Genomic DNA, 27,087 nt, shown 5'->3' with positions numbered 1-27,087 from the left:
TTATTATTGACAATATAGATTTTTTTTTTTTGCTGCTTAATATTTTAGTGGAAGTGGTGGTGCTTTTTTTTAATGTTCAATGAACATTTATCGTTATGATTATCATTTATCAAATGCTTCACTGATTAATACAAGTTTTTATTTTACTCTCATCATCATTATCTCTCTCTCTCTCTCTCTCTCTCTCTCTCTCTCTCTCTCTCTCTCTCTCTCTCTCTCTCTCTCTCTCTCTCTCTCTCTTAATCTTACCACACATGTTTGAATGGGATCATTTGGATCAAATGTTAAGCAGCAAAAACTTTTTCCATCATTGGTAATAATAATAATAATAGTGATAATAATAGTAATAATGATTGAAGACAGTAATGATGCTAGAAATTCCACATTGTCATCTCATATAATCTCAATAAATCAAATGTTTTAATATAATCTAATAGAAAATAATTATTTTACAATGTAATAATAGTTTCCAATATTAGAGTTTTTACTGTATTTTTAATTAAATAAAGACAGTCTTAGTAAGCATGAGACACTTCTTTAAAAAAAAAAAAAAAACATGAAACAACTTTTGACAAATCCCGCTTCTCTCCTTAACTCTAAACTTTAATCACTCGCAGCTCAGGGAATCGATGGTTGCTATTTTTTTGGTATGTGCATACAAGGAAGAGCGGAGACCACCCAGATGGTATTTGTCCCACTTAATAAGAAGCACATAGCTGTGCTATTCTGTAGCATTAGGGTTGATTATAAAGCATGCTTAACAATAAAGCTGATGTGTAACATTCATAGCCTGCAGTATTTTCATCTTCTGTTATAACAGAAGCTCAGGAAATAAAGTTAAAGTTTAATACAGTACTCATATGAAGTCTGCAGATCGCTGTCATCTGCATTTGTTATTTTCTAATATGGACTGTGAGGCAGTTGGAAAGTGATTTACCTTGAAATGACTCGAAGAAAGAAATCTTTAATCTATTATGTAGCACATGGCTAGATAATGCTGTACGTACAAGAGTGTCAAACACACATGTAATGACAGACAGTCACAGTGAAGTGTTTAAATTTTCTTTAAACAGAGGGGTTAAGGCTTTGGACAGGCTGGTTATGTCCTCCTAGCAGGAGAGCAGCGGATGGAGTGGGGAAATATGTTTCTAGCTGAGGGAGGTTGAGTTATGCCTGCTCAGAGCAGGGGGTAAGGGTCCCCAGTAGGGCCGTATTTCAGCCGAGAGGAAACAGAGGCCCTCGTCCCAAGCCTCCGTTAACTCACTCACTCACTCCACGTGCCGGGATGGCCCACGTGTGTGCGGTGTGGCAAGAGTGCGTTTACACACAGGCGCTTCGCTTTCTGTCGATGCAGCAATTTACACGAGCCCTGATGTACTTGCAAGATGTGTGACTCTTTGCTGATCGGTTATAGGTTTGTCATAAAGATTCTTGGCCGACAGACGTCGGAGATACGGCGCAGGTCTCGGGTTGCTCTGCTCGAATAATTTACAGGAACAACAGGCCCTTCCAATCAGGCTGAAACTATGCCATTGACATTAAATAAATATCCTGCCTTGATTTAAAGCAATCAGACATGCGGATGACACAAAGCGGGCCTCAATCCCGATGCCGTTATCCCATCACAATGGCGTTGCTTACTGAGGAGGCCAGGGCATTGTGCGACACAATGTTAGATTAATGACTCTCTAACGTCGGCTTGAAAGGAATGAAGTGAATTTAAATTTCTCCAAAAGTTAAAGAGCTAATGTTACAGTATTAATTTCCTCTCCAACAGTGAGCGGGAAAATATCCATTAGTGAAATTAAGCACAGTTTTCTAGGTAGCTAACATTGTGCAGCGTATAGTGTGGGGCCACAGCTAATGAACACTGCAGTGGGTGATATTTCATTATACAAATTAATGCTCACATTTTAATGGGAAAGTCACATAATGAATCTAGGCTTCAGTGACAGCAATTAGAGACACAGATTGTCCCCTTCTGGACAAGGCAGTATTTAGCAGTAAGCAGCTGTAGATAAAAAATAAAAAGGTCCTTGCTCCTGACAATGGCTACGCATAACTTGAGGCTATAGGAGAACCAACATGCCAGACGAATCGCCTTTGTTTGAAGAGAGACAGAGGACAGACAGGCATCGGCCGTGCGAGTTCACCTTGGTGATTGGGAACCATTATGCATCTTGACTTGGATTGAACCGAGGAAGGTTGGCTCACATGGCTGGATGGAGGTTTATGGTTGTATCGAACATCATTTTGACGGTTTACTTTGAAGAGGGAGAGGGAGAGCGATTAAACTCAGGTCTGTGGTCAGTTGCTACCGTTCCAAACCATAAGCAATAAAGTATAAATAAATAACAAAGGTCACTCATCAGATTCCCTGATGGAAATCCGATAGTTTCACTAGCGAGTTTTTGCCTGGTGCATGCTTTTGCGGTTACGTTTTATTCTTGTTTTTTTGTTTTAGTTTTGTTTTTCTTCTCTCTGGTAATGCTTATTTGCTTACTATGTGGTGAGTTAGTTCTCTAAAAGTCTTTAAGATGAATGGAAGGATTGAAGTAATGGACCATACAGTAAAGGGTAATTTAAAATGTAAATAGAAGTTGTGGGTACTGGAGGGCTTAAGAACTCGAACACCTTGACATTCTTGTTTCTACATTTGGCATAGATAAAGCATAGCTTAAGGAAGAAAAAAAAACATATATTTTTCCAGTGCAGTCAATCTCTCTATCTCTCTCCCTCTCTCTTTCTATCCCCTGTGGAATGCAGGCTGACTTTTCACCATTCTGTAAAGCCATATGGAAATTCATCTTAAAGTATGTCATATCTATTAACTATTTTAATTGCCCTTCTGTAAAGGCTGTGGGTGTTTATTCTGAACTGTTACTATGGAGTCATGACAAATCACACAAATCCATATGAAATCAGTTTGCGCCGGACTTCAAGTGTTGAGATTGAACACTCTCTGTTAGAAGTGAACTTGAGAAATGATAATGGATATGTACAACTCACAGTGAGAGGTCTATGTAATTTATATAAAGCCTGTCACACTATACCAGATGGCAATTTGATATGTATTTTTTTCCTCCCTATTTTTATTAACACAGTCCATCAGCCATAAGAGTGAGCTTTGGAAACTTTTTGAGAGAGTTTTGCACACTCTCATTTCAAAAGATGAAAAATAATAATCTCTTTACCTCTCTGCCTTGGCGATCCATTTTGTTTCCCTGAGGTTGTGTTGTTTGTGTGGATATCAATTAAAAGTGGATTAACGGGTACATAATGACCTTTAGCAGTAAATTGTGTGTAATGTTGCAAGGCAGGATACAGTATATTCCCCAGATGTCACACGTGCCCCTGACGTATGATGGAGCAGATGTCTTACTGAGCCCAAATGGTGCACAAAGAACATGCCACATGCACAGAGGCTTACACAGGCACTTGGAACACACACTCACATAAACATACAACCAGTGATAGTGTTCATGTTTCCAAAAAACAACAACAACCTATATGGATCGAATGATAGTTTTTAGAATTTCATATTTTATTAGCTTAATATTTCTATCGTAATATATTTTTTAAGTAAAATAAATGAAAATAAATAGACGTTATCCGTATTTTCATGAGCAGATGCCCGAGATGTGGTGGAGAAAAGCAGATCACTAATTGTATTCTAATTTTGGGTACAGAATATCATTCCTTCCAGTTAAAGGAACTGAAAATGATCATTTGCATCAAGGACGTTTCCTTATTGAATCACACCAAGCCTCTGTTATCCTGCTCAGAGGATAAGCACTTATTGGGTTAAAAGCTCATCTTGTATGATGCCTTTTGAATATGCGCTTCAAACACTCTTGTGTAAAAATAAAAAAATAAAAATAAAACCTCTTTCTTTTTTTTCTCCCCCTCTCCCTCCTGCCCTTCACTATATGTCCCTCTGTATATTTGTTCCTTATCAATATAGTATTGAGTTTATGTTTGCAATCCTTTATTTAGGAAGCTGTGCAGTGGGTCTGCAGATCTTCCATTCTTTTTCTGGAATGGCGCCCTCCAAATAATGATAAATTACTTGAGCACTATGCCATTTGCTAATTATATCCATGATTTACTACAGAGCCAGACTTAAATCATTCAATTCAGTCTTGCGTAACAATGCAACATTTTTTCTGGGTTAAAAAATGTTTTCCATGTGTATAATCTAAGTGTTTATAGCCACACACACACACACATTGAAAAACATGCCTTTATTTTCATTTTCCCATATCTCTCGAAACTCCCTCCCTCACTGTCTTTTTTTCTACCTCGCACAACATCATTTAATTCCTGAAACATTACAGGGTCTCAAAAATCAAGCCTTGCATTTAGTTTATTGCTTATTGATCTTATAAATCTAGCTTTTATTCCAAGCCTATTCTAATTGTTGTCAGAAAGTATTTTATATCGATATTGATTGGATCATGCAAATGCAATTTAGACTCTTTCTCTTGTTAAATGCTGCTCCCTTTTCACTTTTAACAAGAATTCTTATACATTTGCATGTGTTTCTGAACTGCCTGCATGCCTTCTTTTACAGTACATTTCATGCTGGTTAGCATTTTGTAATCCACAGTGTGAGGCTGCCTTATGAGGAATGCTCATGTGCACCACATATGGTGTGTTTATATCATTTAGACTATCTTCACTCTCAAATGAGGGCCTTTTATTAGGTGCATTTTGGACTGTGGGGTCACAGTTGTCCTCCAGGGGGAATGAAAAGCTTCTGTTGGGGCTTGATTTATCCTCACAATGATAAACTGCAAATAGAGAATATCCACAGAAAAGCTCAACCACAAAGGTAGAGGCTTGACAGCAGACAAGGCCAGAAGAGAGACAGACAAGTGAGAGAGTGAGAAAAACATCAGCAACCAGCAGCACCACAAGCCTGCAGTTCCCCATGTGAACAGAGATAACATCCAGACAGTTTTGTTGTCAGTTGAAAATATGATCTCTGTAGTGGACTGAAAGCACCATATGGTGATATGTTTTTTATGGCGCTGACGTGAGTGATGGCTCACTCCTAGGAGCTGGATTGAGCTGGATCGACCCGTATTGAAACTCCTCCCTCCTCTCAAAAAGGCTGATGGACTGTTTACTAAGTGATAAATGTGGTCGAACACTGCAGAATGTGAAATTTAGAGAGGCTTGACGTAATCCCTGACATGATTCCTGTCAAATATTTACATGTTGTTTTTCATTTTGCTCTTCTTCTGACAGGTGGAACAAGCCCAGGGTTCCTGCTGAGCATTTTGGCACCTATATTATTGTTGCTGTACTGACATCAGATCCTGTCTGTCTTTGTTTCTTTCTATCACTCTCACTGTAGGTGAAAAGCCCTACAGGTGCCCTCATTGTGACTATGCAGGCACTCAATCAGCTTCTCTGAAGTACCACCTGGAGCGCCATCACCGTGAGCGACAGAATGGAAGCGGCCCCTCAGCCAACCACCCTCCATCTTCTGAACATAAGGATGACCACGGCAAGAACATCAGTGGCAGTGGGGTCTTTGCTCGTCCCGATGTCCTTCGCGGGGTTTTCAAAGGCATGATGCCCTCTGGTCTCGACTTCAGAGGGGGTCAAATGCTCCCACACCAGTGGGCTCCACCAGGAATGCTCTCACCCAGAGACAGAGACCGTGAAAGGGAACGTGATCGCCATGGACCGGGGCCAGAGCCCAACACGGAGAGCATAAAGAGTCCCGAGGGACCAGCGTCTGCAGGGGACAGTCCTGCCAGCTTCTCTGACCTGGGCCGGGCCTACCAGAGTATGGTGGGAAATGGAGTCAACTTCCAAGGCTCCCTGCAGGCTTTCATGGACAGCTTTGTTCTCAACTCCATGAAGAAGGAGAAAGAGATGAGAGAGAATCAACTGCATGGCCAGCACTTTAGCCAGGAGAATGCTGAGGCCAAGAACAAAAGGGCCAGTGAGGCTAATCAGGAAGAAAATCCCACCAATGATGTCAAACCAGCTGAGGGTGGCCGCTCCCAGTATGAGCCTCTGGATTTGTCTGTTAGACCTGAAGCAGGGTCTCTCCCTGGAGCCTCCATCACCATCCAGGACAATGTCGCCTGGCATGGCTGCCTCTTCTGCTCCTTCACAACTGCCTCTGTGGAGCTGATGGCCCTTCACCTCCAAGCCAACCACTTAGGTAAAGGCAAGTGTGGCCCAGGCAAAGATACTAAGGAGCACCTCCTGGGAGAGCCTTCCCATGCTGGCAAATCTACTGGCTTGGCTCCACCACCACAAGGCCTTCTTCATCACCATGAGGGAGCCCCGTCCAGGGACAGAGAGACTGAGTCTGGGGATCTGAAGGGACAAGCAGGCTGGTCCAACCATCTGGAGCAGCCCCCGCATGGAGCCTCCATTGGCGCATTCTCCAGTGACTTCTACAAGCCCTTTGGTCCTGTGTATGATGGCATTGCTAGAGGGCCTGTTGGATTCCTGGACCAGCAGCAAATTCAGCCAAACGATATGGGTGGTCAAGGACCTCTGGACGACCTATCCGACAAGGCATCTTGCAGCGAGATAGAGGCATCTGAGGAACATGGTGGCCAGTCTGAGGAAGATGAAGTGAGTCGTGACAAATCGTTGCCCAACTCCACTGCTATAGAGAGGCATATGCATTCAGATGACGAAGAGGAGCCCGGAGAAGAAGAGGAGATGGAGATGGGGGACGCTGAGGAGGAGGATCATGGGTCCATGCAAATGCTTCCTGATTCTCCATTGTCAGGGAAGGACATCCAAAGATGCAAGCTAGCTATGGGCCCCCAAAGCTCTGGGCTTTCTCCTCCTCAGCCTTCCACCCCTGAGAAACAGTGGCAGCAGCAGGCAGGGCTTGGTCTTCTCTCCTCCAGCGCTGGTCCTCCTGGCCTGGTAAAGCCTGATCAGGCCCACCTGGAGCACCAGATGAACATGCTATCTGTCCTAAGGGCCTACAGTTCAGAGAACCTCTCAGCCTTCAACGGAGGCCTTGGCGGCGGCTCCAATGGAGGAGGCAGTGGCACCAGCAGCATGAAAAGAAATGACCCCTCTGGTGAGTATGACAACATAAACCCATTTCTTCTGTGTCATAAATCAATGAACAATGACTTTCAAAATGACTTACTGTTATACATGCACACTCTCTGGCAAGTAAACACATGATATACACTACATTATGAGCAGCACATCATCACTACAGAATCTACTATTTCTTATTTGTGAACCAATTACACATTTGTTCAATGTCTCCCTCACTGGTCAGAAACGCACCAATACTCTCTAAAGGAGCAAGATTTGCTTTTGAGTGATTTCAACCTTATTTCGGGCAAGTTTAGAGACCATCAGGATGACAAAGTAACATATTAATCTCTATTATATTGTCATTTTACAAGAGCTCCAGTCCCACCCTCTCTCCTTCCCTCCTCTTTCAGGGAATAAGGGTGTCTGCTTTGAAGCAGACCAGGAGCTGATGGTCCCTGTGTCATCTCTAGCACACAGAACTTAACTATCTTAGCTTTCATAAAGGCCTCTCCCAAAAGCCCATTACTTTATAAGAGCCCGGGATCTATGGCCTTGTGAAAAATGATCTGTCAGCTTTCATGATTCTGCTAAGGTTACTGGTGCTCCTTGAGACTACTGTGGTTCACACTGCCCTTTCTGTAAATTTGGTGATAAAAAGAAAAAGAGAGTAACCATGAATGAAAAAAGAGAGTAAATCTCCAAGAACTGAATTTGTAGTTTGGTTTGAGCAGTTGTAGAAAGTAAGCCACAGTCCTTAGACATCTTTTTTAAAGGCTTTTTCTTAGTTGAAAGATGACTTTTGCTGAAGTAAAACAGTCAGGTAATGAAGAGTATGTGCCCTACATTTTCCTTTTGCTTTTAGTATATTATTGATTAAGGAGACGCTAATTTTCAATGGATAGACGTTATTAGTTTTGTGCTTTACATTGATGTTATTACTTGTACTATGCAAACACAGAGTAGCAAGGAAGACATTTTTCTCTCTTTTTTTCTCTCCCAGTAAAACAATCTTACTGCAAATAGGTGTAGGATTAATCAGCGGGATTTAAACTAGTACTGCAATTATTTTTAACAGATATCTTTTATTATGCTGTTCCATTCTCATAAATCTTTAGTATTCCTTAATTTGCACAGATAGGGCTGTTCAAGACATTGTATTTGTGTTGTGCTTGATTAGTAACTACAGATCTATCAAAACTTGAATGATACAGAATCAGTGTAGGTAGTAGTAGTTTTAATATATATATATATATATATATATATATATATATATATATATATATATATATATATATATATATATATATATATATATATATATATATATATATATATAAATATGGTGCCTATATTTAATATTTGATTCATTACATTTGTCATGATATTTGGATCTCTGTTTCACTATAATATTGTCCACAAGTGAGTCAACCACTGACACTCACGTCAGCTGAACTAGTCGACAATGTGAGTCAGTTATGTGGAGAAAAAAAAAACACAAAACAGACTAAATCTCTAGTCACTCTGCATAACCTTGAAAAAACACATGACCAGTCAAAGAGATGAACAAATATTTGTGCAGCTGTTAAAGAATTCAGCATCTTCCCATTGTGATAGATTGAAGTAGCAAAGTGAAGGAAGACTGTAGTGTTTAGTTCATTTTTTCAGCATTTATCAAACAAGAGAATCATACAATAAAGAGAAAAGTTAAGTCTCAAGACAGCCATGTGTTTCACTTTCCCCCATCAGAATGGTTTATAATAACAATTAATGGTGCTTTTGACCTTTCAATTATGGAAAATATGTCTGTCATGGAGGAACCTGTTGCATTTTTAATATTTAGAGGAGGTCATTCACTTGGCAGAAAATGAATGCTGGTTTTTTGTCATTGCAGTGAATGTATCGTATTGTAATATCCTTCTTTAATCAGACATTTTCAAAGTGCCCTTGTGACGTCCCTTTCTCCTGCTGCTGTGAAGAGGGACTGACCTTTAGAGATAAGGCTTTGTCTGGAGAACAAAAGTTTTTTGTTTGGCATTTTTAAAGCATGACTCCATCAGTTTGTCGCTGGTGGATGCTGACGGAAAGCCGAGCGCCTCTGTATACGCTGTGACAGTGTGTGGGCATGTTTGAGTAATACATACAGTAAAAGCATTGAATGACCATGAGGAGAACTCAACAGACAGTTTATTCATCCCTTTCTGAAGGGAATGTGTTAGTATTACCGCAGAACCTGTTCTGCATACTGTGTGTGCGTTTGTGTGCGTGTGTGTGTGTGTTTTCATGTTTTTCTGTCCCGTTGGGGACTCTAACCTGAATGCACACATACTCATGGAGACTCGTGTTTAAATTGAGGTCCCCATGAGGAAACGGTGATTAGTGTCATGGTGATTAGTTTTTGTCTTTTCTTTTTGAAAATTAAAAATGCAGAAAGTTTGAATATACAGTTTGTACATTATAAAAACCATTACGTCTATGGAGAGTCCCCATAACGATATAGCGAACCAGACATGTGTGTGTGTGTGGCCCTGGTAAACGCATAAGTTATGGGGATCAAATGTCCCCACAAAGATAGTATCAGAAACTTTTGACCTTGTGGGGCTAAGGTTTTTTTTTTTTTTTTTGGTCCTCATCAAGAAAACAGCTTATAAATCATACAGAATTCTGTTTTTTGAAAACGCTGAAGGCACTCTACTAAAATGTAATACATTTTCTGTTGTTTTCGACTAAAATGTATCCTTTAAGTATTTTTTTTTTTCCTGAAAAGCAAAATTACATGAAGTGTTACTGAAACTCCATTTTCAAAAAACTGTTTTTTGTTTTGTGGAAATATAAACATTATATATGTTTAAAACTCAAATAGATGTACAATACTATACAGTTGGAACTATATGATCTTGTGTCTTTTGTGCTTGGGTCTCTTGTACAAAATTGAGTGAAACACATTCTGCATGATTCCTTGGGGCTGGGCATAGATGAAGCAAAAATCCCTCTGAAAATTTAATTCAGGGCAAAATATGATTATCTGAAGTGGCTTGGCATTAGGTTTGTATGCAAATAATGCATAAATCATTAATATTTAGAAATCTCAGCTGAATATGGTATGCCTTGACATCCGGGATGGAATGAGTGAGAGTCATTTTAAAGTGACACCCTCATTATTATACCGCTTTTATAAGACACACAAACACATTTATTCTCTCTTGCATATCAAGTATCTTACATTCATAGTATTGTAGATGAACCATTTCCCATATATAAATACAATGCACATTTGACCTAATTTAAAGACTAATTTAAACCAGGAAAGAGAGTTTATTTGCAGTTATTCAAAACAGAAAGAAAAACAGCACACATGCGATTTAGTGCTGAGTTCTATCAGACACCTCAGACTCTGTGTAGTCTAGTGGATTAGCTTTGTATTGTTCACATTGCTTAATGGCCTTGTTCCATTGTGCAAGGCAGCCATTGTGTAAGTGTATCATATAATCAATACTGGGTCTGTTAGTGGCATATCTTCATCTATACATTGCACATGTCTCGAGCATTGTGTTCTTTGTCTGTCTTTCTTTTGCTTCTCTTTGTCTTCCCCTTAATTTAACAACGCATCATCACAAGCTATGCATGTTGTAATAACCACACATCAGACCCGATTATCTGCCGCACCTGTGCAATTTGTTGTTAAGGCCAGAAGACAGAAGGAATATATCTTCAACATTTTTTTAATGTTTACTGGTGCGCACATAACAATCTAAGCGTGTTAACAGAAAAAAAAGTGCTTTTATTTATTGTGAAAAAGAAGAAGAACGAGAGAAATGAGATTATTAGTGTCCGTTCTATCTGCCACCATCAGTCTCTCCGAGTTCTTCGCACACTCTCTGCCCTCGCCCCCATTTTGTTTTTGTCGTTGTTTTCATTGTCGTGGTCGTCGTAGCTTGCAGTGTAAACAGTTATCTTGATTCACCCGCCCTGTCTCCATTAGCCGTCATGAAAAATGGCCACATTTAGATTTCTCACAGGAGCAGTTGTGAGCGCACGCCCGTGATACGGAGCACAGTTACTCGGCCTGTCTAAGGTGTGTGAGTTTTCATCTCTAACCCTGCTTAATAGTATAAAGTGTGTGTCTATGTGAATGTCTCAGGCCCTAGACACTACACATGAGCACAGTTTTCAGATGTTTACCGCTAAAGAGCTGTCCAGCCACCACCCACAATCCAGTTTTGCCACACAGACAAGAAATTCCTCAAGTGATAGTTGCGTAGTAGGCAAAGAAAAAAAGAGACGACCAGAAAAAGAGGGAGAGAGGATGTACGTATAGAGAGATCAGAATTGAAGGACTGATGAAAGAGGGGCTGCTCACCCCAACCATCCTAGTTCATAAGGCCATGACACCCCCTGGTGGAAAAGCAGTGAACCCTGTCCCCATTCACTCCAAACCACTCAGTGAGAATGACAGATGATTGGAGATGGAGAAAGATAGAAGGAAACAGAGAGAAATTGTGGCTGGGTGTATAAAGCGAGTGAATAACTCGCTGTAGAAAGAGAGAAGAGAGATGTATGCTTAGAAGGACAGGTTTATGTCTTTCCTTTTCTTGATCTATGCAAATCTTTGGGTTTATCAGTTTACAGTGTGTCCTTTAATATGTCACCGCAGACTTACAAACTCTGAACCGAATAAAAAAGACTTTATAAAAGATGCAGTTGATGTGTGAATGTAGGAATACCCAATAATTTGCTCCTTTCGTTTTAGTGCCTGTCTGCTAGCCTGTGTGTGTGTGTGTGTGTGTGTGTGTGTGTGTGTGTGTGTGTGTGTGTGTGTGTGTGTGTGTGTGTGTGTGTAAGCATGTATCTTGACCAGCAGACAGGAGTGGGTAGTTAAATGTAAATGGTGTTTAGTCACCAGTGGCCAATTATCACTGTCAGGAGGGTGTAGGATCAGATTCTCTCTTGGGCGGGTCTTGACCCTAGTCTGGTGTGGGTCAGAGAGAGTGCACTACTTCCTGTCTTCCTGTCATCCTTAAGTTCATCTCTCTCCTCTCGCTAACTTCTTCTAACTTTAAATACCTCTCTATCTCTCACTCTTTCTTTTGTTTTCAGTCAGTCTCTGTTCAGTGAGTATGGTAATAAAGCACTTATGTGAGTGTGTGTTGTTCTCTGACCAGGTTCTATTATAATAATTAAAAACATATGGTGCCTGCAATGCGCACAGTGAACCCACAGATGTAAAGAAACAGAAGCGACTTGTGACTTTTCCTTCATACAGAGGAACACGATGACACGTCCTCATATGCTTGCACAAACATCACATGCACACGTAAGTAACGCTTAGTGTGGAACAGATCTTTCTTACTCATTGTGACATTCCTTTGCTCTCAATTCCCAGACGATTTTTATTACATTCTGTATCAGTAAACTTTAAAGAACATATTGCAGTGGTTGCCAATGGGTTCTGCTTCAGAATTTTCCATTACATTTTGTATTTATTTATCTATATTTTTTTAAGTAATATCTGCAAAATGTAACATTTAAATATTTTATTATTATTATTATTATTATTATTATTATTATTATTATTATTATTATTATTATTATTATTATTATTAAAAATATAATAATAAAAATATATGAGACAATATTTGTGACCCATGCTGGCAAAATTCTGGTTATATCACAGAATTTGGCACACACCATGTCAAAACCAAATATATAGGAAAAATATACATTAAACTTGTTTTTGTTTTTCATGATACCACAATTGTTTGATTAACATTAAAGTATCAAATAAACATGAATAAACTTTAGAACAAATGTTGTTTCAACCACAGAAAGATGTATATTAAAGTATATAAAAAGAAAAAATCTAATTTAAGTCCACTGACATTAAAGGAAGTGTATGTAAGATTGTGTCCAAAACTGGTACTGCAGGTGTATCCCCTCTCCCCCTTCCCCCTGACTCAAGGTGTCCAGATAGGCTGCAGGATCCAGCAGGAACGTTTGTAGCTGCAGCTGTCGTAACTAGTGCAGAGCTGGCAACCCGGAAGCCAGACGCTACTGACTTTGTGATTGGTCGATAGGTTGAGGGTGGAGCTTCAGGCCAAAACACAACATGTCAACATCAACAATCAGTTGAGCGGTGCAAAAACAACTTTTAAATGACAATATCCTGGCCAGACTACTGTTGTCAGTGATAGAAGTATTTAAAATTAACATGATTTCTTAATGTCTAGTGACATATAAGGGCCATTTTATGATTCATTGAAATACATTTCTTACATACAGTTCCTTTAATCTACAAACTCTCTTGACTGCTTTGTCAGAAAAAATAAAAGGTTGATTTGGCGGATTATGATTGGTCAGATCGCCTGTCATTCAAACACTTGGCGAAGGGTGAATTGCTGTTTGGATCACTAGATGAGAGCTTAATTAACTTTTTTATTTTGTTTTTTTGTTTTGTTTTTTTGTGAAAAAAAAAAATCACTTTTGCCTGTAGCTCGTAAGTAGCCTATGTGGATTCCGACTCATAAATGATATATATATATATATATAATTTAGTATGATTTAATTATAAAAAAATAAAGAAAATATCGTATAAACATAGATCTTGACCAAAAATGAACCCACCTCTTGAAGGAAATATCATCACATTTATTTATTTCAGAAGGTGCATCAATTTTTGGTCAAGATCTTGTATTGACGATGCAAGAGTCCAGCTCTCTGTCAAGTCTCCTCCAGCACATCCCAAAGACTTTCAGCGAATTAAGGGTTTGGACTCGTGTGAAATTGATTCTCCATGCTCCATCCCAACCATTCTTTCACAATGTGATTCTGATGAATCTTAACATTGTCATCCTGGAATATGGCTATAAATGGTTGTTTAAGAAATGAAAAGCTACACACTCCATCAATTAGGGTTAGAAGAGCTGTTGCCAAACAAATAACATGCTAGAAACATAATCATTGCAATAATAATCCAATCACAGACTCTTAAGCATTTGCCTATTTAAATCCAATCAGCGACATTTTATTTTAGCTTTTTGTCCCGGCAGTATATATGCCCCCACCCAGCCAGAACAGACTTGTGACCCACCAATTGAGAACCACTGCCGCGATTACATTTTTTTTTTTTTTTAGAAACACAATTTACTCCACACGCAAACACACTACTGCATGCCACCTCAATGACATGCTCATTTACCACATAGCAATTACTACTAAGTAATTATTGCGGTCTCTTAATTTACGAACAACTAGAACTATTACAGACGCCGAGCGAGAACGAGTGGGAATATAACACAGAACAGACAAAACATCTCTTGATTTCCTTTTTTTGCTCGCTATTTGCCCCTGACTTTCATCTCCCTTTTAGTAAAAAGAGATCTCCACATTCAAAAAGCGGCGCAGGGATGAAACTTGGTAATTGCCAGTAATGCTGTCCTCATCAGGTGGCTAATTAACAGTAATATGGCTCGTGTTAGTCTGCTAGCATCCACGCAGCCCCTGCATTCGTGCGACCGCAGAGAGGCGGGAGAAGCCGTCACACTCTGATGATGCGTACGGCCCGAGGGTCAGCCGGTCCGTGTTTTATATACACATAATCCCTCCCCCGGGAACGCAAGAGGCCCTCCATAATCTTTAGCTCCTCGCCGTCAGTACCAGAGAACCTGCGATGAACCAGGAAGGTACATACGACTGATTTGTAAAAGACTCCAAGACGGATCCTTCATCTCTGACAGATGACGTTTAACCTGTCTCCAGGAGTTTAAATGCTGTCAGCCTCCGAGCGCACTGTTGTGGTACATTTAAGAGCTGTCAAACAGTCTTATTACAGAGTAAAGGTAGAGTCTTGACATGACACATCAGACTATGTCTCTGAGCCTTGTCCCACGCTTCTCCATCTCAGAGCACACTGCCGGAGGGAAGCGCTCTCACAATGAAAGACTGCTCGCTCTCTTTCGCTCTCTCCTTGGAAGTCTCTGAGGTGACAGACAGTGTTGGTGCATCTCCACTCTTTCCATTGTGCGGAGTGTGATGAAGGCTCGTCGGGTAAAGGCGAGGTGCTATTTCACATGTTCAATATTACCATTTTAACTTCAACCTAGGTGAATTAGCGCCTTGTCACTCAGCAGCGCAAATTCTGGTTTCAAAGAGCAATTAATTGTAAAAGCTGTTGTCAAGCCCACTGGATGGTACCTGTTGCTCTCCACCAGCAGCTGTGCAATCTCTAAAAATATTTTCCCCTGCACTAATTTACTCTGATATTAACTTTGGCGGCGCTGAAAGCTTTTGAAAGGCCTAGTAATTTCGCTCTCTTTCAGTCCTGTCTCGTACCTTGCTGACGTACAGTACAGTAGGCTTCGCCGTTTCCAGCGGAGAGAAAAAAGAGCAAGTGGTCGCTGAATAAAGGATCATGTTCCAGTATGACAACAAAGGCAGAGAAATATTCAATGCTAATGACAGCAAAACAATTATGCTATTCATAATATTAGACGGAAAGAAAGATCTTGTTAGAGGAAACCTTGGGAGAGGAAAATATGAAGTGTTCTCACTGGCACAGTAATCACGGCATGCCTCCATTATTTTTATTCCCCCGTAGCCCACTATAGTTTGCATTTAATGACAGAAACCCTTAAGCTAATACTTAATAGATTTGCTCCTAGACCCAATGTTTTTTTCCCCCCACCTCATATATTTGATCTTATTTCTTTGTTTTTGTTTTGTTTAGTTTCTTAGACTTTGTTCAATTGGAGGTTTTCCTCATAGCTGTGCGGCTTGCGTTCCCCAGGTGCCCTTAGATGTGATGATCTGCTCTCAGAGGGATTGTACCGGCAGAACAACACTTCCTGCCTGTGTAGGGGCGCACCTCACACACACAGTATAATGATCATGCTTACACACAGCGTATGACATACACTCCAAACGTAATGAGAGAATATGCCCTGACTCCGACTGGCAGGCGCAGGAGTTAAAAAAAGAAAAAAAAGCACAAGTATGTCAACTTTTATTTGCTCCTTTATTCCACATCAATGGCAAACAACGCGCTAAAGTTAATAAAACAAATACAGAAAACACAGGCTGGCTGAGGCAGAGGCAACAGGGGTGTGTTTTGAGAGGTCGTGTAGCAATTACAGACGAATCTGTCGGAATCCGCGTGCTTCCACATTCAAGTTCCTGCGCGAAAGAAGAGCCGGTCCAATAAGCCACATTTGATTTAGACTTCAAATAAACATGGTGGAAGCAAAGTTCCTGCAAATAGAAAGAGTGGAGGAGCGACATAAAAGAAAAGCATTGCATGAGAAATAAGCCCACATTATACCATTAGCTGTTAAAAAATGCACTTAATTCCTCTGTAGAGATGGAAATAAATCGCACGAGCTCGAGCATTGTTCCATGCAAATCCCATCGAATGGATTTAAGATGGCGTATTGTTTATTAGGGAAATATGGGGGGAGGTAGGAGAGCTGCTGTTCTAATTGCAGTAATTTAATCAGGATTAGAAAGGTTACCTGGATGAGGCAGCAGCGCAAGGACACCGCTGCATGTGGAAAGCAAAAATGCATATTTTGCGGTGTTGATGTTGTCTTGTACGTTAGCGAATTTACGCTGGAGTTTGCGCTGGCACTCTTCTGTGGATAAATAAACAGAATGTTCTATTGTTTCCCTTCCTCCCCCCTCATTTGTGTGTGTGTGTGTGTGTGTGTTACTCTCTCTCTCTCCCAAGCCTTGCTAAATAGGAAGCAAAGAGAATCCATTTTAATCAGATTAATAACTTGGTTGATCACATATAACCTAATTTTCATTCAGTGCTGCCCTTGTCCGCTGAGTCATATACGGAATGACCTTTGTGTCGCAACGGCGACCATAAAGCACAGTAAGTGCCATTGTGCTATCAAAAAAAAAAAAAAAAGTTGAAGTGCTTTACATCACCACAAAAATTTCATGTGTCATTTTTTCTACGAATGCGATGCCCCTTCCACAAAAGGCCACCTTCCAATTGAGGGCCATTAGGTCGGGACTCGAGTTTCCTAGGGCCTGGGAGATGGGAACAACTTTCCTCCTGCATTCACAGTAATATGAATCGTCCTTTTAAAACAGATATGGTTACATATTAGTTTTGAAAGGTACAGTAACTGCCTCAGCTTTAGCTGTCTGCAACAGTAGGCCTTTTGTGTCCGCAAGAACTCAATAAGTGGCCTGTGATCCCATTTTAGCTCTCTCTCGCACACTGTAACACACAGCCTGCGCAGAGAATATTGCGACTCGAGCGTGTTTGAGGCTGAATGATGGTTGATGACAGTAAGGAGGCAAAGTCTGAAATCAAGCTCACCTTTTGCCTGCCTCTATTTGTTCTCGAGTGGTGTTTCTGTTACTTTCAGAAGTTATTTTCTATTCCTTCATCAAGATAAATCTCAGCCTTGATTTACTGGTATGATTAGCAGTTTCAAAGAAAATCTGCTGAGATTTAATTATACAGGGAAAGAAAAAAAAAAGGAGAGAGAGAGAGAGAGCGAGAAAGTCACGGACACACACACACACACACACACATGCATAGGCTTTCAGTCACACAGCTCCATGCACACAAACAGGAAATATGAATGAAATATTTATGAAGTGGGCTAACGACTGCATGCACCCATATGTTTCAGCCTAACAGCAGTTTACAGGCAGTTCTAATGTGATGAGTTTCCACTGAAGCAAAGAACACTGATTTACAAATTATATAGAACACAAAGAGGAAAGACAATGATAATAATTATTCATATTAATACATTTTATTAAACATTTTGCTCCAGCAGTTTTGAAAACAATTCTTGCATTTATCTGTGATAACCGCCATTATTCTTTCTTTTGATTAGTGAACGAAATTTCCTGCATTTATGTAACAACTTCTTTGTTTCTTTGCTCTTCCTTTTGAAAAACTTGTTTTGTTGTTTAATTATCAGTTCTGGAGTTGCACACCACTAGAGGATGAATTCGCGGCATGATTCATTGGGCAGCAATTCTTGTAAAATCAGGCCTAGCGTGCCTGTTTCCAGAAAATGTAAGAACTTTATGGGTTATAGGTTTTATGAAAACCAGCATGCAAAAAAAAGGAGGAGGGGGGATTAATCTGAGGATTAACACCATACTTTAAGATAAATCTTTTTTAATATGAAACCTCATCCCCACTTATTCCGGCCAATCATTCTTTTTGCACACTTTAGATTACATATTGTGTCTTTCTCCCGAACTGAGTTTAAGAACACAGCTCTTTTTTCTTTTTTTCGACAATCTCCACTCCACAAATGCATTTTTCATGCTGTAAAACTCAGAACAATGGATGAGCACATAGCTGTGCACATTAATGCTTCTGTAAATGAAAAGACAGAGGGAGAGGGGGAGAAGAGAGAGAAAACAGATAAGTGGAGCTTGGCTGCCCCCTCCCATCCATGTCATCCCTCTATCTATGTATCCTTCCCCCATGGAAAAAAATAAGCGATGAAAAAAAAAAAACAATAAAAAGCTAACCAAATCTCTCCTTCTCATTGTTAAATCCTTGCTGATCAGAATGCGCCAGACCCTAACCGACAAACATCATAGTCTGTCTCCAGTCCCTAATTGACTGCACAAGGATTGGTCACACTTTTTAAGTAGCGTTTCGTAATGGATTTCCATGTTGGTTGCGCTTTTAACTGGCGCTGCAAATGGAAGGCAAAATGTCTCTTTATTATCAAAAACAACAGTCTTTTCTCTCTCCTCACTCTCCTTTTTTTCCCAGTTAAGATGATATCAGCCACCTCCCTGTTTGTATTTTTTTTTTCTTTTTTTTTTTGTGCAAGGTCAACCCAGGCTGACAGTTGACAAACGATCTCAAGATGGCCACATCATCTGTCCTGTAATTTTTTGGGGGGAGAAAACGATAAGATGAATGCCATGTATCATGTTTTTTTTCCCTCTCTTTCCCTCACTCGATTTTACGCTCAACTATCTTATCGGCTTACGAGAAGGGCTGGTAAGCAGGTGAAACGGCGATTTTGCTCATGCTTGAAAGTTGTCGCCGCTCCCGCACAGGCCCGAGACCAGTTCAAATCTCTCCGATCTGGACTTATCCTGTTTCTGCATCTTGGCACGGTGCGGGGATTCAGTATTATAGACAAGCTGGTCATCAGATGGGAGTTGGGTTTATTTCTGTGTCTCTTTCCTCTCCCCCCCTCCGTTCCCCCTCCCCTCTCGCTGGCGTCTCATCCAAGTTATGTCTCATTTTTTTCTACTGGACAGCTCCGACAGAATGCCCGAGAACTCGATGTCCTTGAGAACAGAACAACTTTTCAGTCTAATACTTTGATTGATTTTTTTTTACCCCCCTGTTGTTGTTGTTGTTCTCTTGCTTTTCTCTGACCGTCTTCTTCATTTTTCTGTGCCCGAGATCATTATTCGTATTTATGCCGAAATCGTTTGGGAGGGGGGGGTGAGAGGCTTCAACTTCAACAATGACGGCCACTTTGACAAAACACAGAGTATGTTTTTAATTACCTGGATTTTTTAATGTTGTTGTCATCTCACAGAAAAAACTGCTCTTGTTCTGATGTTCCTATTAAGTTCTCATTTGAATGCCTGCTCTCTGCAGGAAGTCCATCCCCCCTCCCCACCCCACATCACATCACTTCCAGCAGCCCTCCAGTGTTCACCATTTCTAGTTTTTCATTATGCCTAATTGCATTAAGAGACATATCATAGTGGAGCGAGATAGAGGTAGAGACGAGGTGTCATCGCTTTCTAAAACACAATTAGGTAACACCTCATCAGGGGCTCTGGCTGCCTGCGGTTGACAGGTGCGTGAACGTTAGCGGCGTTGGTGGTGCGCGGTCATTGTGCGTTCTTGACGACTGCTCATCAAACGTTTGACAGGCGCTTTCCTTAGAACCCGATCGGCGGTACAATCGATACTCGATGAGGTGAACCCGGTGTTTGTGCGCGTTTTAGAATGGGGTCTTTAACCGTAATGAAGCTGTTTCATGTGTGTCTTCCCTCCCTGTGTACTTCAACTTCTTCATCTGACAAAATGAAACGGCTGCTCGTTAATTTGAGAAACAACATTCAGCAACTTTTATCAAAACCGGGAGAACAGGGAGATGCTGGGAAGCAGTGGTGCACAAGTTTGGGTGGGTTTTGTTTTTTCCCCCCACCTTGTTGTTTTCATTTCATTTCGCAGAAGCACAGATTGCCATTGCGAATGTGTTTTTATTTCATCTGAAACATGACGATGAAGATGACCCGAATGATGATGATGATTAATGAGAGTGATGGCAATGATTACACACATACAGGAAGAGTGTTTAGCGTGTCAGCCATCTGCCTGATTAAAAACTCATCTTTATCATAGTATCCTCTCCCGCGGCCTGGACAGTGGCAGAAGCAAACAGAAAGAAAAATAAAGTTGCGACGCGACCTCATGTTAAAACTCATACCTTAAGAAAAATTATGTGTGGGGTTCATTATAAAGGTATCCGGCCTGATGCGGCATATTTGCTCTGCATTTTGCTCTGAATGCACTATTGGATATTGCACCTTAGAGCTGACACACAAAGACAAAGCCTAGAGAAGAAAAGTAATGATCACATATAAATATCAATATGAAAGTAAGAGTCAGTGCTAAAGAAGACGTATAGCTATTGATGTTTGAATAACGGTAGTGTCAGGCGATGAAGAAGAGAGAGGTGGTAAATAAGCAGAGAAAATATAATGCATTCGCTTTTCAGAAGGACAAAAAAAAAGGAGACAGAAACGGTTAATCGAAAACACTCCAGAGGCATAAGAATCAAGCTGAGGCCGAGATAAAAACATAACCGCTTTCTATGCCTTGTGAACAAAACCATAAATAAATATATAATCAGTTAGTATTATGCAGGTTTGCTCTGAGAGGCATTATCTGTCTGGCGTTGCCTTCTCAAGTAAAAGAACATTTGACAGTGCAAGTCCCTGATGAAAAAAAGGAGAGAGAAAGTTATGACTTCAAAAGTGTTTACTCACCATGTTTTTTAATTTGTCTGGGCATATGCAGTTTATTTGCATTTCAAATACGCATATTTGAAGCAGGTGGTTTAAATGCCAAGATGCGAATTGATGACAATCACCTCTACCATAAGCGTCAAGGGAGCTGTACTCGCGGCTGACATTAAAACTAAACGAACAGCAGCTAAACAAACACATCGAAATAGAACTCTGTTACCAGCCGCCCTGTGCGCACGACGCCTCCCCCCCTCGCATCCTCTCCACCCGCACTTATATTTTAATATTCATGTACATTTAAATATCAGCTGCGTATATAGTGGTGTGCTTGAACGGAATCAGACCATGGAGAGAGAGAGAGAGAGAGAGAGAGAGAGAGAGAGAGAGAGAGAGAGAGAGAGAGAGAGAGAGAGAGAGAGAGAGAGAGAGAGAGAGAGAGAGAGAGAGAGAGAGAGAGAGAGAGAGAGAGAGAGAGCGTAAATACCTCACATTTGGGTGCACATAAATCTATTCATCCGTGAACACCGTCAAATGCCCCCCTCTCCTCCCCCCTTCCTGGCCGTCGGTTCCATCGCTTCCATATTCATTTTTGTAATTTACAGCAAATCCAATAGCTGTCAATCACAAATTAAAAACTCCAAATTTACAACGGGGAGGAAACAGCTGCTTCTACATTTACAGCAAGACCACTCTAAAATATTAAAGACATGTCACCCAGCTCTGTGCAGCCCTACATCTGCGGCCATCTGTTTTCTATTAAAACATTACACCAAAAAACGCTGCTATTTCCATGCTTTTAGATCAGCACAGGAAAGCGAGACTGACAGTGTAAAACCTCCTGACGTGCTTAGCTTTTATCAACAGCCCTTTCAAAAGTGTCAGAATAAAAGGCTTTGAGTGGCACCCGATGTATTTGCACAAGTCACAGACGGAGCGGAGGTCACATTTTAAGGGCCTAGTTGACGCCGAACAATGCCGGGATATCTTAAACAAGCCGATCTGCTGCTTTTCCTGACGTTTTCTCACTTGCTCGGCCCTTCCTCCTGTGAAGCAAAGAGCGGGTGTTGAAAAGAAATACGTTAAACCGAGCGATTCGATGACATTTGAGGCATCGCCGTTGCGGCGAGAGAGCGAGAAGGAGCTTTTGAAAAGCGACGCTGAAATATTCTGTTACGGCGGAGCGGAGAAGAATTACGGTCAGTGTCAAAGGTAAACAATTACAACATTCTGAGTCACTTTTTGGAGTCGGGGCAAAAGAAGATCATTGCTCCCTCTCTAATAGGTAATTTCCTTTGTCTTCAGAGCTGTATTTCACATGTTGCTTTCCACAGGGTGGTCCCCTAAAAGAGAGAGAGAGAGAGAGAGAGAGAGAGAGAGAGAGAGAGAGAGAGAGAGAGAGAGAGAGAGAGAGAGAATGAAAGAAAGAAAGAAAAGAAATAAAGGAACGTGTGCTTGGCGCATGCATCAGAATTTCAGATGAGACGTTTTGTTCGCCATCAAGAACTGCCAACACAGAACAGTTTGTTGGTGGTATGTGGAAAGAAAGCCTGTTTGGCAGACAAAAAAGGGAAACTTTTCCATAAACTTCAGGAGTGCATGTAGTATGTTATTGTCTGCAGGAAATAACATGAAAGGACGTTTCATTTCACAAATTCACAATGATACCTGTCATTTAAGTTGTTAGAATATCCGTGTTTTCCCTACGACAGAGATTCTGTGATTAACAAGCTTGCTGTTTTTTTTCTCTCACCCACCATTTAAAGGAAAAAACCCAGAGCTCCCGCTGTTCCGAGCGACATCTCTCCCCTCGCCCTCGTCTCTTCCTTCCTCTCCTCCTCTTGTCGTCTATGGCAGGAGTCACAGGTGTGTGACAATAATTACACATACACTCAGAAAAATAATGTCATTTCTCTCCATTTAATAAGTTAGCAGTAAAATGCAGAGGGGGAGCGCACAGGGAGAGCAGGCTTAAATCTTATCTGATACCCGGGCCCCTAACTCAATCATATGGCTCTTAAGAACAGGACACGGGCAGCTGGGGCTCACTAATATGCATGCAATATGTGTGTAAAACGATACGCTTTAATTTTGAGCCCACTTTAAGAAGCAACAAAATCTGTTTATACGTGAGACATTTAAAAAGACGGAGGAAAAAAAAATAAAGCTATTTAACTCCCTCGTTCCCGCCAAGCTGTGACATCTGTTTAGTCTTTTCTTCATCCCTCTGCTCCGAACGCTCAATCCCAGGAAGAGTGAGTTTTTAAAAACCCACTTTTCCTGCCTGCTGTTTATGCTAAAACTCAGTGCTTTGAATCTGCGGAAACACAAGTTAAGAAAATGATGATTGCACACGTTTATCTCTTTTCCTCTTTTTCGATGAACTTTGCTACTTTCGGATTTCAGCTTTCACTCGCAGACCATCAGAAAGACTGTCAGTGCTGTAGTTGTGAATACCAAAAGTACCAACGATACTTTTTAGGTTTAGGTTGTAATCATAATTTTAAGTTTAGGAGAATAGGGAAGTCCTCACCACAGCTCAATAATGACAGCGTGACGATATTGTAGAATCAATTTCAGAATTATTATTTCCACCTGATGAACGATAAAAACATTGACGGCCAATCAGAATCCACCCCACTTTAAGGAGCTCAAGAATTTTAAGCGGCAGATTATGTTGACTCTTGTTTAGTTATCAATTTCGGTGTGAATACCCCTGCATATATTTGTCCAATATGATATTTGCCCAAAAAAATGTACATCCTTTTATTATCCTTTTTTTATTGTTTGTTTAAAGCAGAACTGAAAACTTTTCTGTTCAGAAAGGCTTTTATGTGTTGATTGTTTGTATTATTCTATATTACTTTTTATTTATTTTCATTATTTTTCCCTTTTCCATTGTTGCACTTTAAGATTCTTTGTAATGAAAAGTGTGTTATAAATCAAATCTATTATTATTATTATTATTATTATTATTATTATTATTATTATTATTATTATTATTATTATTATTATTATTATTATTATTATTATTATTATTATTATTATTATTATTATAATCCTTTTTTTAGCAAGACTTTTTAGTAAATAAGCAGCGGTTTCCTGTCTTTATTTGAATCAGTCAATGAGCTAGTTATTAGTTGGTAATGTCTCTGTTATCCTAACATAGAAGAAATGCAAATAATCTAGTTTTAAAAACATCAAATATCAGTTTTACATTGGCACAGGTTTTACCTTGTGAGATTTTGACCTTCTCTACTTAATTAAAATCAAACAACAATGAGATATTTTAACATTATTATGTTGGATTCATATCCAACTGCAGTGCATGCTTATAATAAACAGAATGTAATTTTTAGTCAGTGTGGAGTCTTATAGTTCTCATTATAGTTATAGGTATCAGTCTTGGTGTGAAGGGGCCTTCTTGCTTGACTTTTCCAGAAGATGTGTCCGATATGATATTCTTTCCCATATACAATTTGACAGATTCAACATGCTTTGTATTTTGCAAGAGTTTTCAGCGAATAAACAGCGGTTTCCTGCCTTTATTCGAAGCAGCGCTGTCTAACGTACAAGAGTCAAGGGGCTGGTAATTGGTTGGATGAGGCTGTTGGTGTGTATGCGTATATACAGTATGTGTCGCCACTGGGCTCTCCCAGAAAGCAGGAAGTGTGAGAGCGAAGTGGGGCCTTTGGGGGGAGGAATACAGGGAGGAGGAGGAGGAGAAGAAGAGGGAGAGGAAGGGGGTTAAACATCAAAAAGCCTCTGACACATGCTGCCGCTGGCCCTGACCACTCCACAGATGCTTTTGTTCATTGCCTCTCTCTCTCTGTCTCTCTCAGTTCCCCCTCACTCTCATTCATTCCCTGTGTCTTTGGTGATACGCGCCGAGTACAGATATCAAAGTCGCACTGTCTGTTAAGACTTCAAACTGGGGGCCCCGTCCGTCAACCCCAATCATATCTGTGCCCCGCTCGCAGACTGGAGTGGAATATTTGATCTGTCCTCTTCAGGAGGATCAACAATCAGACGTGAGGGGGTGTGTGGGTGAGTTGTTAAGACTCGGACGTTTGGGGAGGGGGGTGCAAACGGCCCACTTCACTGCACTTCAGTCGGACTACAAAGAGTTGAGCCATAGACGCTAAAGGGATAAAGAGATCTTTGCTCTTCAGGATCTCGCGCCGTCGCTTTTTACCATCGTTTGACATCTGCTGCGAGACTGGCGCTGTATGGAGACATTTACAGAGTTTTGTTTGTAGTTGTTGTGGTTTGCTTGTACTTTAAGAATCCGCGGTGAAGCTTATTATGGCATCTGATGGCATTATCTCAGGCCTGTCCATCTGTCCATCCAGTTATGACTATTAATAATCCCAGACATGTGTCACATAGTATACTTAGTTCTTAAATCCCTTGTCTGTGGGATCAGACTGCATAATTACCTATCCCATTAGAGTGGGAGACTCTAGCCCCTGCATACTCACACTGACCCGGCCTGGGCACCAACAGCTGGAGCAACTATAAAAGATATAGCTCACTCATATATGAAATTTGTGTCATCATTTATGTCCTTCCCAACCTGTTTGACATTATTTCTTTTGTGGAACACAAAAGAAGGTATTTTAAAGAATATTACAACTGCTTTTGTCCATACAACGAAAGTCATTGGGGTCCAATATAACACTGATCCTACTTACAATCATTGTATGTGGAATAAAACACTGATACATTCTTTAAAACATCTTCAGAAGAAGAAAGAACACCATGCAAGAGTAAATAATGACAGCATTTTCATTTTTAGGTTAGTTATCCCGTTAAGCTCTTAATTGAAAATAGTCTATGTGTGTTTCAAGGAGACATATCAATGCTTTTTAAAATAGGAACTTGGCATGTCTCAGATTATATGATGAAATCCTCCAGCATGTGCCATTATCCTTACAAGCAATGCCAGCCTGTGATTGGCTGTCTGTCCATCAGCAGAGATGTTCCAGCTTCCTGCACGTGCAGATGAGTTCAGTTCCTGCCCTTCCATGCGGCGCGGCAGAGGGCACAGAGAGTGTACTACGAATCATCCCATCCACACTTAACTCTCTTTCCATTCCTAATCACCTCATTTAAAGCCAGAGGTCAGAGGCCTGTCTGACTCACACATACGCACCTGCTGTAATCAGCCCTATATCCCTTAAGAGTGCCTGTCTTTACCCACCTGCGTTTGTGTGTTTGTGTGTTTTTAGACTGACGGTTCCGTAATAGACTGTGTGTGGAATGGCCAATTGATAGCAGTAATTGGTCTTCTCTGTAGGTTTGATCATTCTCACACCCTCCATACTAGCTTCACATTCTACAGAGGAATGACATGTGACAGCATGTGTCAATCTCAAAGTGTGGCACTTGCTGGCCTTTTGTGTTTTTATGACTTTTTAGAGGTTAAAATCTCATATTTGTTCTTGTGAGAACTATAAAATAAGTTAGATTAACTATTGTCTAATAGATTAACTATTACTAGTATTATTATAGTATCTATTATAGTATCACTGTAAAAATATTTAAAAAATAAGTTACCTGGTTGCCTTAAAATTTGACAATGAACATTTTTGAGAATTGACAGCCTTTATTCAAATATTATTAAAAGATTTTGTAAGCATATTGGGTAATTGTTTGTGTTTTATTTGTGATGACTCAGTGAAACGTGCCAGGATTTATCAAATTTGTTTATGTGGTTCAGATACAATAATATTTTGAGTTTCTATTTCTTAAACCAATTTCCTTCATTATCAACTCAAATGTATAATTTCAATAAACTCAAAATTGTAAGGCAAACATGTCACTTACTTTTTAAAAGTTAAACCATCAAAAAAAAAATACAGTACAATTTTTATTTATTTATTCAAGTTTATTTTTGCTCTGTGAGGTTTTGCCCGTATCTACTTTAAATAGCAATTTAATCAATCAAATGTGGCATATTTTGGCATATTATTTTGCATTTAATTTTTTTTTTTTTAATATGTTAATTTTAATGACTAAAAACAGCATGTAAAAATGCAGTTTTATTTTACCTCCTACAGATAATGG

General features: G+C 40.2%; 1 protein-coding gene across 1 annotated transcript in view; it reads left to right on the top strand.

The window, feature by feature from the left end:
- Positions 1-23,071, top strand: part of LOC137068549 (zinc finger protein 536-like) — a 31,827-nt gene extending 8,756 nt beyond the window's left edge. Inside the window, exons 3-4 of the mRNA XM_067437361.1 lie at positions 5,363-7,069; positions 22,785-23,071. Of these exons, the coding sequence (XP_067293462.1) occupies positions 5,363-7,069; positions 22,785-22,942 (1,865 nt within the window). The 3' untranslated portion in view covers positions 22,943-23,071. The remainder of the gene's footprint in view (positions 1-5,362; positions 7,070-22,784) is intronic.
- The last annotated feature ends 4,016 nt before the right edge of the window (positions 23,072-27,087 follow it).

Source organism: Pseudorasbora parva, unplaced genomic scaffold (assembly GCF_024679245.1).
Source record: "Pseudorasbora parva isolate DD20220531a unplaced genomic scaffold, ASM2467924v1 scaffold_90, whole genome shotgun sequence".
NCBI classification, from domain to species: Eukaryota; Metazoa; Chordata; class Actinopteri; order Cypriniformes; family Gobionidae; genus Pseudorasbora; species Pseudorasbora parva.
The sequence above is the reverse complement of the archived record's forward strand: the minus strand, read 5'-3'. Positions and strand labels throughout refer to the sequence as shown.